Consider the following 18833-nt stretch of genomic DNA (forward strand, 5'->3'; position numbering starts at 1 on the left):
TTATCTTGTTGAGTATCCATGGAAACACGTATGTAAATCTCCATGTATGGACGAATTACATGTAGATCCAATTATGAACCCTTATTATGTGACTGAGTGGGCGTGTGGGACGGACTTCTGGAAGAGCTGTGCCAATGGAAATTGCATATAGGCCTTCTGGAGACAATTAACTTGATTGAAGATCAATTTGAGGTAGATGAGATGAACATCACTGAAAGTGTTATCCATGATCATAGTCATTAGAGCTTCTCTTACTGCTGAATGAAAGTAGACCGGCTTTAACTGATACATCGTGAATCCATTCGCTAACACCTTGATAAAATGCACCATGCCACCAGGACACATTTCAATTAAGAGTTGCATACTGACTGTTTTGCTTGGTATAGTTTCCTAGTTGTCACCAGTTTTCTTGCCATGGATTGTAGTGTTGTATTGTGGTCTTTATTGAACCGTACCTCAGTGAGGGCAGTAGTTAATGACTTCAGCTTTAATGAAGCTTCAATGTTAGTCTATCTCTGTCTCTCTGTCTCTCTCGCTATCTCTCTCGCTCTCCCTGTCTCTCTCTCTCCCTGTCTCTCTCTCTCCCTGTCTCTCTCGCTCCCTGTCTCTCTCTCTCTCCCTGTCTCTCTCTCTCGCTATCTCTCTCGCTCTCCCTGTCTCTCTCTCTCCCTGTCTCTCTCGCTCCCTGTCTCTCTCTCTCCCAGTTTCTCTCTCTCCCAGTCTCGCTCTCTCTCCCTGTCTCTCTCTCTCCCTGTCTTTCTCTCTCTGTCTCTCTCTGTCTCTCTCTCTCTCTCCCTGTCTCTGTCTCTCTCTCTCTGTCTCTCTTTCTCTCTCTCTCCTCTCTCTCTCTCTCTCTCTCTCTCTCTCTCTCTCTCTCTCTCTCTCTCTCTCTCTCTCTCTCTCTCTCCCTCCCTGTCTCTGTCTCTGTCTCTGTCTCTCTGTCTCTCTGTCTCTGTCTCTCTCTCTCTCCCTGTCTCTGTCTCTCTCTCTCTGTCTCTGTCTCTCTCTCTCTCTCTCTCTCTCTCCCTGTCTCTCTCTCTGTCTCTCTCTCTCGCTCTCTCTGTCTCTGTCTCTCTCTCCCTGTCTCTCTCTCTTTCTCTCTGTCTCTCTCTCTCTCACTCTCTCTGTCTCTGTCTCTCTCTCTCTGTCTCTCTCTGTCTCTCTCTCTCTCTCTCTCTCTGTCTCTCTCTGTCTCTCTCTCTCTGTAGTGCACAGATTATGATACATCCACTACTCTGTGAAAGCATGACATGCGACTGTAGCAATATGCTGAAATCAGTGAATATGTTTTCTGCTGAAGCCATCAAGATTCAACGATGATTCATAGAATGTTTGCAGTCATACTGTCAGAGGTATTGTACAACTCTGTGGGTCAGTATGCTCATGCTGTCAGAGGTATTGTACAACTCTGTGGGTCAGTATGCTCATACTGTCAGAGGTATTGTACAACTCTGTGGGTCAGTATGCTCATGCTGTCAGAGGTATTGTACAACTCTGTGGGTCAGTATGCTCATGCTGTCAGAGATATTGTACAACTTTGTGGGTCAGTATGCTCATACTGTCAGAGGTATTGTACAACTCTGTGGGTCAGTATGCTCATGCTGTCAGAGGTATTGTACAGCTCTGTGGGTCAGTATGCTCATGCTGTCAGAGGTATTGTACAACTCTGTGGGTCAGTATGCTCATACTGTCAGAGGTATTGTACAACTCTGTGGGTCAGTATGCTCATACTGTCAGAGGTATTGTACAACTCTGTGGGTCAGTATTCTCATGATGTCAGAGGTATTGTACAACTCTGTGGGTCAGTATGCTCATGCTGTCAGAGGTATTGTACAACTCTGTGGGTCAGTATGCTCATGCTGTCAGAGGTATTGTACAGCTCTGTGGGTCAGTATGCTCATACTGTCAGAGGTATTGTACAACTCTGTGGGTCAGTATGCTCATACTGTCAGAGGTATTGTACAACTCTGTGGGTCAGTATGCTCATGCTGTCAGAGGTATTGTACAACTCTGTGGGTTAGTATGCTCATGCTGTCAGAGGTATTGTACAACTCTGTGGGTCAGTATGCTCATGCTGTCAGAGGTATTGTACAGCTCTGTGGGTCAGTATGCTCATACTGTCAGAGGTATTGTACAACTCTGTGGGTCAGTATGCTCATGCTGTCAGAGGTATTGTACAACTCTGTGGGTCAGTATGCTCATGCTGTCAGAGGTATTGTACAACTCTGTGGGTTAGTATGCTCATACTGTCAGAGGTATTGTACAACTCTGTGGGTCAGTATGCTCATGCTGTCAGAGGTATTGTACAACTCTGTGGGTTAGTATGCTCATACTGTCAGAGGTATTGTACAACTCTGTGGGTTAGTATGCTCATACTGTCAGAGGTATTGTACAACTCTGTGGGTCAGTATGGTCATGCTGTCAGGTGATGACTCTTTGACCTTTCAACAAGCGCTGGTCAGTGTTTGGACAATATGACTCAAGACGAACAAAACAAGGTTGATGATTTGATGACTATCTATATTTTTTACGTAATCTTACTATTCTGTCAGCGCCTCGCCAAAATGTTTGGGTGTGCGTCAACTAATGCATTTTACTGGATAGAGGAATATTTAAACAGAGTTTATTTGTGATATGTAAGGTACGCCATTGATGAGTTCACCTAGGACTTTTACAATGCTTTTGTACCATGCTGTTGTACCATGCTGTTGTACCATGCTGTTGTACCATGCTGTTGTACCATGCTGTGGTACCATGCTGTTGTACCATGCTGTTGTACCATGCTGTTGTACCATGCTGTTGTACCATGCGGTTGTACCATGCTGTTGTACCATGCTGTTGTACCATGCTGTTGTACCATGCTGTTGTACCATGCTGTTGTACCATGCTGTTGTACCATGCTGTTGTACCATGCTGTGGTACCATGCTGTTGTACCATGCTGTTGTACCATGCTGTTGTACCATGCTGTTGTACCATGCTGTTGTACCATGCTGTTGTACCATGCTGTTGTACCATGCTGTTGTACCATGCGGTTGTACCATGCTGTTGTACCATGCTGTGGTACCATGCTGTGGTACCATGCTGTTGTACCATGCTGTTGTACCATGCTGTTGTACCATGCTGTTGTACCATGCTGTTGATGACAAGCATTGACCTACAACTTATACCATGCTGTCGATGACGAGCCAAAAATTGCCTGCTGGCTTTGTTCAGCTACAGCGGGTATCTCTTGACTTGACAATGAGGTGAGGTGAGTTGGTACGGTGGTGTGATCAGATCAAAGCTGAATAAGGCCGATGTCTCACAGTGTTGTTTTATTCATGACTCGCTTAATTATGCAACTTAATGAAGACGGAATTGACCTAAATGCAGATCTTGACTAAAGTGTGTTACACATTAAGGCCAATAATCAGAGTGTCGTCACCTGGCCTTACACATCGGCTCTGTCCCACATGGCACCCTATTCCCTACATAGTACACTACTTCAAAAGTAGTGCACCACGTAGGGATTAGGGTGCCATTTGGGACGCCGGCAACAACTCGTATAGCTGCAGCTGTGGTTTGTTGTGGTCTCCCAGTGGGTGTACACCAAAGCCTTCAAGATGGAAGCATACAAGAAAGGGGCAAGAGGAACAATAGGGGAGTAGGTGGGCACACATCCAGAAGTGGACAGTGTCACTTCAGTGAAGAGAGTCTGTGAGCTAACCACCCCCACCACAGCTTGCCCTGGCATAGTTAGCAGAATCACTATGCCCGTGTGAAGCCACAGTTTGTTCCTTTGTTTATTTTGATCTCTTATAGCCCACAATGGGGTCTTACTGTATCTTCCAAAATCCCATGAACATACAATACCATTACATGCATAACATACAGTAAGTGTACCACTATGCTCGAGTGAAGCCACAGACGAGGCAGGACGAGTGGAGTGCTCTCTCTCTCTCTCTTTCTCATTATGCAAGATGATTTGCACAGGGCAGGGGGTGATTAATGAAAGGCTGATGAAAGCACAGCTCATCAAAACCTCAGCACATTCTGTTTTCCTCCCAAAACACAGTGGAGGAATAGGAGTAGGATCATGTACTGGAGTAGAGGGAGATGGTTGTTAATTGGAGGCAAACAGAGGCTCTGGAGAAGAGAGCGGCTTCTAGTCGATTCCAGCTCTCTCCTGTTGTGTAACCTGTTCATTCCCAGGGGTATTGGTAGGCCTACTCTCTCTCTGCCTCAGCCTCAATCACGACAACAAGGTTTCTGAAAGAAAGATAGAAAGAAAATTTGATGTGGTACTTTTGTCAATTTATTTGACTCTTTTGTTTGGTAGCTTTCTCTTTTGTACCTACTGCCACCTCTCTGCCTGCTTTTGGTTGTTTTTATGTTCCAGCCTGTCTGTCTGTCTGTCTGTCCGTTTCTCCACAGTAGACTATTAGTCCCTGACTCAAGTGGCTCCCCCACCGCCTCTCTTCTACCTCTAAAGTCTTTTAGGGTTTCTGTCTGCTTTGTCAGCTCCAATGCTCTTCCTCCCATCCTTAACGTCTACTTGACTGTTTCAGCTCTCTTTCCTCTGGACAGTACACAGCAGCTCACCTTTCCCCCTCTTTGTTTTTCAATAACACTACAGGTCTTTTACTCCAGCCGCTCCCGGCCTGCCTTGCACCCTTCTCTTCTCTTCACTTTTCTCCTTGGCTGTCCATTAGTGCAATTTGTGTTGGTGTGATCTTTCTTTGTTGTGCTGTATGATTTTGTTTGTGTTGTTGTGCTCTGTGCTTGTTGTTGTTGTCGTTTTTGTGCCACCCCCTCCCTATCATGCCCCCCCCCCCCCACTCTGACCCCCTCCTGACCTGTGCAGCGGCCACTGTGAGAGAGGGCCCTCCACAGTGATGTCACTTCCTGTCCATGGTGTCAGCCCTCTCACTCCCATTTCCTGTCCTCTGTCTGTATCTGTGTTTTGTCATGTGACCCCAGAAGACACGGACTCACCAGGTTGGACCAGCTCAGGTCTGTCCCTTCTTCTTCTCTATGCCTCCCCTTTTTACCCCCTTCTCATCCTCGTCTTCCTCATTCCTTCTCTTCTTCATCCCGCCTACTCCTGCTTTCTCATGTCCATTCTTCCCTGCTGATTGAGCTTGTTGGAGATGTATTTTTTGGCGGAGGGGATGGATTTTACTCAGTTTGTGTGTGCTTGCTTACATGTAAGCATGCATGGTCATACATGTCAACTGTGTTCATTGTAACATGTCTGTTGTTCGGCTATATTCAATCCTGCCATTTAATTGAGGCATGTTGTACAAATACAACCTAGGGACCCTGATATGCCACCAAGATGGCAGAAAGTGCATCTCATTCTGTACCATTGTCTTTACAAGGCCTGTTGTTGTTCAGCTACAGCATAAGGTCATATCTCATCAACTGTCATACAAAGCTGACGGACAGGACATGAAATCATATTCACATGTTGCAGAAAAACTAACATGGATGCTGTCCTTTCATTTCCCATCATTCCTTCATTTCGTCCCATCTATTATCTTTCTACATTCATTTGCTCTTTGTTTTTGTGTTTTCTTTCTCTCAAGCGCCTGTTTTTCCTCTCCCCACCGCCATCATACAAATCTAAAGTAGAGAGAATGAAAGTGTGTCCAGAGAATGGTGATGCAGGGAAGATAGCTAGAGTTACTGTAGTCTGCCTGACATCACGAAGTGAGGCCGTCCCAAATGGCACCTACCCCATTCCCTAGTCTGTTTGACCGGAGCCACATAGGAACACTATATAGGGAATAGGGTTCCTCTGATCTGAATACTCCCCGCACTACAGACTGACTGACTGACCTGACTGACGGACCTAACAGACCTGACTGACCTGACATGCTCACTGTGGCACGTGGACAGTCACGTTTTGCCCCCAAAGCCTCTGTGAGGTTGGTGGCTGCTTACAATAAATATTATGAATAATTATTTCAGTCAAATAAACTATGACGAAGAGGTTGTATAGTAAAGTTAGGGCTCCAGACCCAACAGAGCATGTCTGAGATTTTGACACAGAATAACTGACACCTTTCATTCAAACCCTTCACTTAAACTCCAAGTGAACCTTCATTATGAAATTGAATATCTCTTACAAGTTGTTGTTTGGGTTTTCCTACTGTTCATTTTTCCGGCTGTTATGTGACATCATGGACTGACTGATTGTTGGTGTCTGGGTGAACTAACTCTGAATGCTGCATGCAGCACTTTTATACAATAACATTGCCATGTGAAAATGATACCCGAATAAGTCTTTGGATCATAGTAATGCGGGGTTCCTTAATCTAAGTAGAAACCAGTTTTATGCTGATATCTTGAGGACTTGTTCAGTCAGTGCTTTATACCAGAACCCCCAAAACATTTCAAAAGACTGTTCCTGAGTAGCGTTGCAGAAAACCGTGAATTTCCCACAAATTCCCAGGTTTTCCAGAAATCCTGGTTGGAGGATAATGGATTAAGATAATGGATTAAGATAATGGATTAAGATAATGGATTATTCCCTTGTGATTCTGGGAGTCTTCCAACCAGGATTTCCCTATTCCTGAGTATGACCTCCACTGACCACTCTGCTCCCTAGGTGCTATGGATGTGGAGGAGAGGACCAGACAGATGAAGCTGAAGGTGAACAAGTTCAAGCAGGGGGCCGGGTCCGACTCCAGACTGGAACAGGACTACAACAAGGCAAGACACAGTGACACAGCCCTTCTTTCCCTTCCATAAGTATAACATGGTTGGCATCACACTTTTTCTACCAACAAACTGACTTGGAGTTACATTACCACGTCCATGTGAAGCAGGACTATCATTCATAAGGCAAGACCAATACCAGCCCTTCCTTCCTATTCTATTCATAACATGGTCATTAAGTAGACATCTTGTATACACACTGACTTACGGCTCACACAGAAAATGTTCAGTAAATGTGGCCCGTGCAGAAATCAAAGCCGAGCAGGATGTTAACCGCATCATACTCAAACCCACGGCGCGACATCAACAAATGTAAAACACTTTTTTTCCAAACACCCATTCCAGCAGTATTCACAATTTGATAAGCTTCATGAACAAGGATACGTACGTGCATGAGGTATTATATCAACCCTGTGAATCCATGGAATGTAGCGGTGACTGTTTCCTGAGTCACACAGACAGTAGTCAAGTGAAGTGTGTGTTTATAAAGAGACAGCCTGGGGGCCTCACCAGAGCCCGAGCCAAGCCTTATAAGAGAAAGAATGTCCATCCTGTCCTGTCTTCCTTTTAAGTGTGTGGAATGAGAACTACTGCCCTGGAATACACTCAGCATGCATTACACTTATAGCTCTATAAAAAGCAGGTGGAAAATGAAACATTTCTCAGTTGTGTTAGTTGTGAGGAGTGCCACGAACTACAACCGTATGTTTACAAACTGTAATGCTCCTCTGGACACAGAGGAGCTTTTAATATACAATCTCTTTCTTTGCAGATGATTCGAATTTGTTTTAACATCAAGTCTTGGTTCACCAACTTGCTGTAAAAAAATTAAGAAAGATATCCCTTTCCCATTTCTTGTTTATGCCAAATGATTTTGATTAGCTTACATTTTGGCTTTACAGACCTGAACTAATGGATAAACAGTATGTTCTAAACTGGGAGAACAATTTACTATCGCTCAAGATTATTTGGTTATATAACCTAGTATTTCTCTGTGTCCTCCTCCTAGAACATTGGCCGTAATGAATGTGAATGAGCTGCTCTTTGGCTAACAATTGTTTTAGGACGAACAGATCTCCTTAAAAAGCCAAGGAAACGTTGAAAGCGGAGATTTTGGCCACATGAAAGTTTGTTCTATTGTCCTTTATCTTATAATTTTCTAAGTAATACTTTGATAAATTCCTTCCCCACAAGACTATAAACCTTGCAATAGACTATTTAAAATACACTGCTCAAAAAAATAAAGGGAACACTTAAACAACACAATGTAACTCCAAGTCAATCACACTTCTGTGAAATCAAACTGTCCACTTAGGAAGCAACACTGATTGACAATACATTTCACATGCTGTTGTGCAAATGGAATAGATTATAGGCAATTAGCAAGACACCCCCAATAAAGGAGTGGTTCTGCAGGTGGGGACCACAGACCACTTCTCAGTTCCTATGCTTCCTGGCTGATGTTTTGGTCACTTGTGAATGCTGGCGGTGCTTTCACTCTAGTGGTAGCATGAGACGGAGTCTACAACCCACACAAGTGGCTCAGGTAGTGCAGCTCATCCAGGATGGCACATCAATGCGAGCTGTGGCAAGAAGGTTTGCTGTGTCTGTCAGCGTAGTGTCCAGAGCATGGAGGCGCTACCAGGAGACAGGCCAGTACCACAGGAGACGTGGAGAAGGCCGTAGGAGGGCAACAACCCAGCAGCAGGACCGCTACCTCCGCCTTTGTGCAAGGAGGAGCAGGAGAAGCACTGCCAGAGCCCTGCAAAATGACCTCCAGCAGGCCACAAATGTGCATGTGTCTGCTCAAACGGTCAGAAACAGACTCCATGAGGGTGGTATGAGGGCCCGATGTCCACAGGTGGGGGTTGTGCTTACAGCCCAACACCCTGCAGGACGTTTGGCATTTGCCAGAGAACACCAAGATTGGCAAATTCGCCACTGGCGCCCTGTGCTCTTCACAGATGAAAGCAGGTTCACACTGAGCACGTGACAGACGTGACAGAGTCTGGAGACGCCGTGGAGAACGTTCTGCTGCCTGCAACATCCTCCAGCATGACCGGTTTGGCGGTGGGTCAGTCATGGTATGGGGTGGCATTTCTTTGGGGGGGCCGCACACCCCTCCATGTGCTCGCCAGAGGTAGCCTGACTGCCATTAGGTACCGAGATGAGATCCTCAGACCCCTTGTGAGACCATATGCTGGTGCGGTTGGCCCTGGGTTCCTCCTAATGCAAGACAATGCTAGACCTCATGTGGCTGGAGTGTGTCAGCAGTTCCTGCAAGAGGAAGGCATTGATGCTATGGACTGGCCCGCTCGTTCCCCAGACCTGAATCCAATTGAGCACATCTGGGACATCATGTCTCGCTCCATCCACCAACGCCACGTTGCACCACAGACTGTCCAGGAGTTGGCGGATGCTTTAGTGCAGGTCTGGGAGGAGATCCCTCAGGAGACCATCCGCCACCTCATCAGGAGCATGCCCAGGCGTTGCAGGGAGGTCATACAGGCACGTGGAGGCCACACACACTACTGAGCCTCATTTTTACTTGTTTTAATGACATTACATCAAAGTTGGATCAGCCTGTAGTGTGGTTTTCCACTTTAACCTCTATGGGCTAGGTGGGACGCAAGCGTCCCACCCGTGGTGCACTCCATCAACAGCAGGTGCATTTCAAGAGCGGCAAATTTGAATCCAAATAAATGTCAAAATTCAAATTTTTCAAACATACCACTATTTTACACCCTTTGAAAGATAAACATCTCCTTAATCTAACCACGTTTTACGATTTCAAAAAGGTTTTACGGCGAAAGCATAAATTTAGAGTATGTTAGGACAGTACATTTACAAGAGTTGTGTGTAATGTTTTGTCAATTCAAAGACAGGGTCACCAAAACCATAAAACCAGCTAAAATGATGCACTAACCTTTTACAATCTCCATCAGATGACACTCCTAGGACATTATGTTAGACAATGCATGCATTTTTAGTTCTATCAAGTTCATATTTATATCCAAAAACAGCGTTTTACTATGGCATTGATGTTGAGGAAATCGTTTCCCTCCAATAACCGGCAGTCAAGTCAGCACCACAAATTAAATAATTAAAATTAGAAAACATTGGTAAAATATTATATTGTCATTTAAAGAATTATAGATTTACATCTCTTGAACGCAATCAACTTGCCAGATTTAAAAATAACCTTACTGGGAAATCACACTTTGCAATAATCTGAGCACTGCGCCCAGAAAAATACGCGTTGCGATACAGACTAGACGTCATGTTGGGGAGATCTAAAATCGAAAATACTATGTAAATAATCCATTACCTTTGATTCTCTTCATCAGATGTCACTTCCAGGTATCACAGGTCCATAACGAATGTAGTTTTGTTCAAAAAAGCTCATAATTTATGTCCAAAAATCTCCGTCTTGTTAGCACATGATCTAAGCCCGCCGGACTTCACTTCATGAACGAGGGGAAAAAATATATTTACGTTCGTTCAAACATGTCAAACGTTGTATAGCATAAATCATTAGGGCCTTTTTTAACCAGAACATGAATAATATTCAAGGTGGACGAATGCATTCTCTTTTATAACGTATTGGAACGAAAAAAGACATGAACTCGCGCGCCAGTTGTCTAATGGGCCATCATCGTTCCATGGCTCTTGTTCGGTCAGATCTCCCTCCAGAAGACTCAAAACACTTTGTAAAGGCTGGTGACATCTAGTGGAAGCAATAGGAAGTGCCAAAATATTCCTCAGCCCCTGTGTTTTTCAATGGCATAGGTTTAAAGGTAATACAACACATCAGGTATCCACTTCCTGTCAGAAAATGTCTCAGGGTTTTGCCTGCCAAATGAGTTCTGTTATACTCACAGACACCATTCAAATAGTTTTAGAAACTTTAGAGTGTTTTCTATCCATATATAATAAGTATATGCATATTCTAGTTACTGGGTAGGATTAGTAACCAGATTAAATCGGGTACATTTTTTTATCCAGCCGTGCAAATACTGCCCCCTAGCCCCAACAGGTTAATTTTGAGTGTGACTCCAAATCCAGACCTCCATGGGTTGATAAATTGGATTTCCATTGATTATTTTTGTGTGATTTTGTTGTCAGCACATTCAACTATGTAAAGAAAAAAGTATTTCATAAGATTATTTATTTCATTCAGATCTAGGATGTGTTGTTTAAGTGTTCCCTTTATTTCTTTTAGCAGTATAGTTTATTATCTACATCACACACACTGAGTGTTCAAAACATTATGACCACCATGACATAGCCTGACCAGATTAATCCAGGTGAAAGCTATGATGCCTTATGTAGGTGGCAGGTACCCTAGCGGTTAAGGTAGCTAAGAGGTTGGGCAAGAAAGGTTGCTGGTTCAAATCCCCGAGTTAACTAGGTGAAAAATCTGTCGAAGTTCTCTTGAGCAAGGCACTTAACCCTAAGTGCTCCTGTAAGTGGCTCTGGATAAGAGGGTTTGCTAAATGGAAAAATGTCACTTGTCAAATCCACTTCCATCAGTGTAGATGAAGGGGAGTAGACAGGTTAAAGAAGGACTTTAAAGCCTTGAGATAATTGAGACATGGATTGTGTATGTGTGCCATTCAGAGGGTGAATGGGTAAGAAAAAAGATTGAAGCGCCTTTGAGCGGGGTATGGTGCCAGGTGCACAGGAGGTTGGTGGCACCTTAATTGGGGAGGACGGGCTCGTGGTAATGGCTGGAGCGGGAATCCGTGGACTGGTATCAAATACATCAAACACATGGTTTCCATTTGCTCCGTTCCAGCCATTATGAGCCGTCCTCCCCTCAGTAGCCTCCACTGGGTTTTTCACGCTCAATCGTTTCCCGTGTGTATCAAGAATGGTCCACCACCCAAAGGAGAAGCATTGGAGTCAACATGAGCTAGCATAAAGAGCTTTTTTTGTCTTAAGGGCAGTGTTGTATTTTGAGACAGGCTTGAATAAGCTAAGTAGCCAATAGGCATCATTAGTCTGATTCTCTGTAGTAATGTAGAATAATAATGCATTTTATTTTGCAAAGTGGTTTCTTGCATCAAACAACCCAACAACATTTTCAGTCACCTCCTTGTCTGAGTGGATAAAGGTCAAGCCCTGCATGTTTTTTTTTGTTTTATTTGTTTAATCTCATGTAATGTAGCCTACATTGAACACCACACATTGGTTGCTACTGTAGACTGAATGATGTAACAGCTCTTTCCATGTTAAAATGTTATGGGATGCATTTTCTTTTTTTTTTAATGCTAGGTCACTCTGGTTGGCCTGCATTATGATCAAATAGCCATAGTAGCCGACTTGATCACTGTCAACTAACTTAAAGCGGGTACAGCCTCAGTGTTCACAGTAAACGCGCGCTTGAAGTTGCACAGAATTTTCACAACATTCAAGTTTGCGCTCAGCAGACCTGAAATTTGCTCAGGTTGTTCTGAGGGTTAAAGGGCAGGTGCAACTCAATAATTAGGAAGGTGTCCTTAATGTTCTTTATAATCAGTGTATATAGGGGGAAAAACTCATCAAGGGACAAAATAATTACCACAAAGTAGTATTTTCAAGTCTATTTTTAGTCGTATGCTGAGTGGTGTGTGTTTCTCCTTTACAGAGGAGGGATGGTCATCGAGGTTTAGACAACATGTCAGCCAAGTCTTCGGACAGTGATGTAAGCGACGTGTCCGCTGTGTCGAGAACCAGTAGTGCCTCTCGGTTCAGCAGCACGAGCTACATGTCTGTCCAGTCAGAACGGCCGCGGGGAAAGCAGAAGATCAGGTAGGAAGCAGCAACACACCAAGGGGAGACAGAAGCCCTAGATCTAATACCTGTGTCTTGCCAGGGATGGGCAAACCCCAAAGGCCGTGAAGCTTTCTTGCAACTAAAGTTGCCAAGTACAGACATTTTCCACAATGAAAAGAGTTTTCACTTGGTTTCTTAACTTTAGGGGGAAATACACAGCTAGCATTGTGCTATTTCCCACCGTCCAGTGAGTTCAGGTTTGGCTCTGCCTAGGTGAAAATAGAGCTAAATGTTTGAACTCTACTGCTTCAGGTTGGGGTTTGCCCGTAACTGGTAACTCATACTGGTGTGAAACCATGTAGTATGCTGTATGGGTTGTCTCGTGTTGAAACATAACTGAAACAGATATGCATGTATCGTTTTTTTGCTTTTAGTTCATTTTAGTTTTGCTGTTTTATGTTTGTTACATTTTGTCTCATTGTTGACCTTATTTCTGCAGTTTGGTTTCATATACCTTTCTTTAATTTCCTTTCTGCTTTGCATGCGCCGCGTTTGCGCTTCTGTCACGTCCTCATCTATTCCGAATCAAGGAACCAATCACGGGAAGGGGATGAACATTTGGGGGAGGTGCTGGAGGAAGAGGAAGTTGGGCGAGAGGTGGGGGGGGGAGAGGGGGGTACACATAGAGGGCAGGGTAAACAGAGGGAGGAGGAGGAGGCTAAAGAGGAAGGAGGTCAGAGGAGGACCACTGTAGTCACACAGAAGTCACAGGAGGAGATGGATGAAGAGGAAATGCTGCGGAGGAGGTTCTCAGAGACTGACCTCAGGTAACTAGTTAACTAGTTCATCAGTCTGACCTCAATCCAACCTCCGGTCAAACCTAACCTGACCTCAATCTAACCTCAATCCAACCTCCGGTCAAACCTAACCTGACCTCAATCTAACCTCAATCCAACCTCTGGTCAAACCTAACCTGACCTCACTCTAACCTCAATCCAATCTCAGGTCAAACCTAACCTGACCTCACTCTAACCTAAATCCAATCTCAGGTCAAACCTAACCTGACCTCAATCTAACCTCAATCCAACCTCAGGTCAAACCTAACCTGACCTCACTCTAACCTAAATCCAATCTCAGGTCAAACCTAACCTGACCTCAATCTAATCTCAATCCAACCTCAGTCAGGTCAAACTTTACCAGTCTACCCTCAATCTAACATGAATCTAACATCAATCCATTATTATGTGCAATGCCAGTTATCATGTTCCCATAATGTTTTACATGATACTTTTATATTACAGACATGACAGTTGTTTCATTTCAACAGGGAGGATAGTCATCATAAGAGGCTGTAAAAGTATGTCAAGATTAAAACAAATTGATTTGGAACCCTGTGAGTTCTTCTCAGCAGCAGGCTAACAGATTAGTTTAGCTGTCTAATAAGATGTAATCAGTGTTACATTGCATTCACAGTGGGAACTAAGAGCTTCTTACACATAGACTCTATTTTTAGTCTGGTTTTGAAAAAACACATCAAGCTAAAATGCTCAGATCTTATTAAGTAAAGTGTTACCGATGTGGACAGACAATCAGGCCACTCAAAGTTATGGTACACTAGGCTGTAGTCAGTCAGTTGCTAAATCACTTGTTGTCTGTCTGTACCTCTGTGTTGGGTCAGTATGATGTCCTTTTCCTTGCCTGGGCCTGGCTCTATGTGCTTGTAAACTCAGCTGACCCTGACTCTGACCCCCTAACCCTATAACCCAGTCCACAACTACTCAACTCTCTTCAATCCTGGCTGTTAATGCTTTCAGCTGCTCTCTTTGTAATCTGTACAGTACCTCGTACGATCACTGAAAACCCATAAGGTTGATGGTAATAGTAATGTTCTGGGTAGAGGTACAGTAAAAGCCTGTGTTGCCCCTTCAAACTAGTACTCCAGTGAAACAGCATCAGAGAGCATGGATTGGATAATGAGTCTCTTTGTGAATGAAAAGCAGATGGATGGAGAGATGGAGAGCACAGGGTTCTGATGAAGTGTTTTTCCTCATGCTGCTGTGTACCTTTCTTTTACTCCGTTATTGTGTGCTCCAAGGTAATGCTTTCAACCAGCCTTATTATGGAGATCTTAACAGGGATGCTGAGACAGAACAGTTCTGCTACACAATACAGGATCACAGACAGACAGACAGACAGACAGACAGACAGACAGACAGACAGACAGACAGACAGACAGACAGACAGACAGACAGACAGACAGACAGACAGACAGACAGACAGACAGACAGGCAGACAGGCAGGCAGGCAGGCAGGCAGGCAGGCAGGCAGGCAGGCAGGCAGGCAGACAGACAGACAGACAGACAGACAGACAGACAGACAGACAGACAGACAGACAGACAGACAGACAGACAGGAGCACTATTTGAGTGGCTTTTCCGCTCGATTGGCTTAACAATTTGATATATAAGAGGTGAGATGAACAAGGCTAACTAGAGTACTACATGGGCAGTTTTCTAATAGAACGAATGAACATTTGGCAATACAAGGGCAGTGAATAGAAACCCAAACCTCTTCAATAACCCAATAAGCATAGTGAATAGCTACAGTGGTCGTCGATTGCTCAGGGACATGCATGACAGCCATTATTGTCAGTTTTTCCTTTGAGGGTTTTATGCTGGGAAACGGTTATTGCGTTCATAGTCTTCACAATCCAATCTCAAGATCAGTGTTTCACGTCTCCTCTCAGTTCAGTTGATGTGTTAGTGATTTACAGCAAGGAGATAAAGAACCTTTTTACCACACGCATGTAATCACATGATAATAGGGATAAATCAATGGACATGTTTATTTCATGTAAAGTGTATAATACAACACAAGCTCTTCTGTCATACGCTTTGCACCAATGCACGCGCGCACTCTCTCACACACACACACACACACACACACACACACACACACACACACACACACACACACACACACACACACACACACACACACACACACACACACACACACACACACACACACACACACACCTCCCACACACACCTCCTTCTTCTCCATTTAATCCATTATTGTTACCTGGGTAACTGCTCATTCTTGTGAGTTTAAGTAAAGACTAATACATTGAAGGACAAATCTGTCTTTAACAATAGAGGTAGAGTTGCACCCCCTCAAAGACGTATAAACAACTCTACACTTAAACTCAAGGGAAGCTGTACAGAGAAAGATGAAACAAGGCATATCTCAGTATATCCTGTTCTTATTCCCCAGTCACTCAACGTTGAGACTCAGCCGTTTATCTGTGTGTCTGTGGCTCATGTAGATAGGAGGAGAGGAGTATGCACGCAAACTCTCTGACCGGGAGCACGGTTTCCATAGAAACCAATTATTTCTGCATCACCTCAGTTTTAGCGCCGCTCTTTCTGCAAGATTATCTAGATCACACAGTAGAGGCTGCTGAGGAGGGGAGAGGGGAGCAAGACAAGGTTATCTAGATCCCACAGTAGAGGCTGCTGAGGAGGGGAGAGGGGAGAAAGACAAGGTTATCTAGATCCCACAGTAGAGGCTGCTGAGGAGGGGAGAGGGGAGAAAGACAAGGTTATCTAGATCCCACAGTAGAGGCTGCTGAGGAGGGGAGAGGGGAGAAAGACAAGATTGTCTAGATCCCACAGTAGAGGCTGCTGAGGAGGGGAGAGGGGAGAAAGATAAGGTCTGTTTTTCCTGAGATGACCATATCTGACATTCATCATTCATCATTCGGTTGTCAAGGTGCCTGTCAGTCGCTGTCAGTTCAGTGACTGAAGTTATTTACAGTTAGCTTGAATTAGTATTAATCATTTGAAAAGCTGTTTTGAGGAAAAAATTATCCTTTCAATCATATTTTTCAACTTCAGTTCAAGCATTTTCATGCTTTTGTTGAAGTATTTTAGTCTAAATCAAAAATGTGCGGAGGCTGTGCTATTTTTACCTAAGAACAGACCTACACTGAACGTGCATTAAAATGCTGCTCAGCGCCTCGGATAGGAGCCAACCAGACTAAATCCTGTTGGCCCGTGAACACACAGAAATACTTGTGCAGCTCTTGTTTTAGCTGAGGGAACATCTTGGCCTAGATGAAAATGAAACACACAGCAACAATCTGCATGACAAGGAAGGAACACAGTGTTGGTTTGTTCAGTTAGCTGGGGATGAAACCAGTCCCTCCAGTCTCTGGAGAGGCTCAGTGTTCCAAGCTGCTCTCTTTGAGGCAAGCTTTAGTTCTCATAGACCATCACCTGAACTAAGGACTCAGATAAACTGCAGCAATGTATAGCCTTGTTGGAGATCTGTCTATCTGGGAAGTAGGATGAAGCCAGGCAATAGAAATGCTGCTTACATAATCATATCGATGGGATCAATACAGGAATCATATTGATCCATATTGATCTCACATTAATATTTGACTATCTATTAGAGCAGCCCACAACTTCACTGTTGTCATTTTGTGTCAGTAGGTTAAACAACACCACCACGGTGGAGATAAAAAGCATAGGTGAAAATGCCAAAGAAAACCCACTGTGTTTGTTGGCCTTGAAGTCACTTCTTCATCAAAGGTTCCGATGTGCTTTTTTGGAGACTAATACATAATCCTCTATGTAATCCACGACAGAGCAGCTCTCACTAACACTACTTACTCTCATAAACAATGGGCTTTATGAGGTGTGCTTGTAATTTACATCTACCCTAATTAACATCCTTACCCTCCTGTAGTGAGACTGTAGGCAGTGCCAACCATGACCATGCAAAACAACATAGGGTGGCAAAGTTAAAGAAGGCTGTTTTCCAGTAGAACATTCCAGATTTTCATTTTGTAGAGAAGATTTTCCTCTGATATAGTTTTAGCTAGTTACAACAAGTCTTCTATTGCATCAGGAAACTCCTACATTCATTCTCCTACATTCGCAAACGAATGAATAATACAAATTCGGAGAGGAGCTGACAGCCTAGGAAGCTTGGATAAATGCTCTGTCATCTCTGCTGAGTTCATGGGAGAAGTAGAGAGAGAATATTGTAGGCTAGATTTCATTCACCTCCATCTCTGACTGGCGATTGAGCTCAATAGAAGCACTTTTCGCTGGTACCGTACTGCATTCAGACTGAGATGAACGGGGTTAGGCCAGGGAACTTTGTCAGTATCATAACAGCAGCTATATTGCGAAATGCTCTCTCTCCTTTCTCTCTCTCTCTTTCTCCGTTCTCCGTCATTCTCTCTCTCTCTGTCTCTCTCAATTCAATTCAATTTCAATTTAAGGGGCTTTATTGGCATGGGAAACACATGTTTACATTGCCAAAGCAAATTAAATAGATAATAAACAAAAGTGAAATAAACAATACAAAATTTACAGTAAAGATAACACTTACAAAAGTTCCAAAAGACATTTCAAGTGTCATATTATGTCTATATACAGTGTGGTAATGATGTGCAAATAGTTAAACCCATCTCTCTCTCTCTCTCTCTCTCTCTCTCTCTCTCCTCTCTCCTCTCTCCTTCTCTCTCTCTCTCTCTCTCTCTCTCTCTCTCTCTCTCTCTCTCTCTCTCTCTCTCTCTCTCTCTCTCTCGTGCTCTTAATAAGCTCATGAGTGTGCAGAGACAGTGATCGCTTACTTCTCACTTGCATACCCCTCTCTCCCTCAGAACACTGAGCTAATACAGTGGGCTTATAGGCTGATTGATTTCTGAGGAGCTTTATGTCTTACATATGTAGTGCTGGTTGATAGAAACTCATAGTTAAACAGAGTAATCCATAGTTGGTGAATTGTAGCATGTATTATAGATTATTTTTGTAAATAACTAATGTTAGCTAAATGATATGAGGTTAAAATAGTCATTTAGATGTACAGTATTCACTGTGCCTCTTTCAGTTCAGTATCTATAGCCGATTTGGACGAACCCAGTGGACGTGTTCAGTTCATACAGAAGCAGAAACATCCCTTCACTGAGTGAGGATACATGAGCCCTACATAATCACCTTAAGAGCAATTAAGGGAAGTAGCCTATGTAACAGCTTCAAACTGAATAGAGCACTAACGCCACAGACGTGAATGGTAGAGACGGGAGAGGAAGAGAGGAGCCTAATTGAAATAATTGAAGAAGTAATTGTCAAAGGGCATTGATTTTTCTTAAGTTTGACCCTATTGACTCTTCTTAAAATCATCTGGATGAGACAATTGCGTGTTTTAGGTCAGCCTCAGTTTTAGACGACTCCTGTCCTCGGGCGGCTCTTTACCACGTATTTATACTCATTTATACTCAATAGGACTTGAAACCCATGGTACAGGATACTGAAACCCATGGTAAAGGATATCATTTGTCTCTCAAACTTGAAATC

General features: G+C 43.7%; 1 protein-coding gene across 16 annotated transcripts in view; it reads left to right on the top strand.

Moving 5' to 3' along the window:
* The window catches only part of LOC106605391 (regulating synaptic membrane exocytosis protein 2), a 215777-nt gene that overhangs the window by 168254 nt on the left and 28690 nt on the right, over positions 1 to 18833 (top strand). For 10 of the 16 annotated variants that reach the window (XM_045718553.1, XM_045718551.1, XM_045718556.1 and 7 more), the window contains 2 exons: positions 6594 to 6697; positions 12333 to 12496. The exons of 5 other annotated variants lie outside the window; for them this stretch is intronic. In XM_045718553.1, the coding sequence (XP_045574509.1) occupies positions 6594 to 6697; positions 12333 to 12496 (268 nt within the window). Of the gene's footprint in view, positions 1 to 4840; positions 4994 to 6593; positions 6698 to 12332; positions 12497 to 18833 lie in introns of those variants that run through there. One more of the 16 variants, XM_045718564.1, reaches the window with a different exon arrangement.

This window comes from Salmo salar, chromosome ssa05 (genome assembly GCF_905237065.1).
Source record: "Salmo salar chromosome ssa05, Ssal_v3.1, whole genome shotgun sequence".
Taxonomy (NCBI): Eukaryota; Metazoa; Chordata; class Actinopteri; order Salmoniformes; family Salmonidae; genus Salmo; species Salmo salar.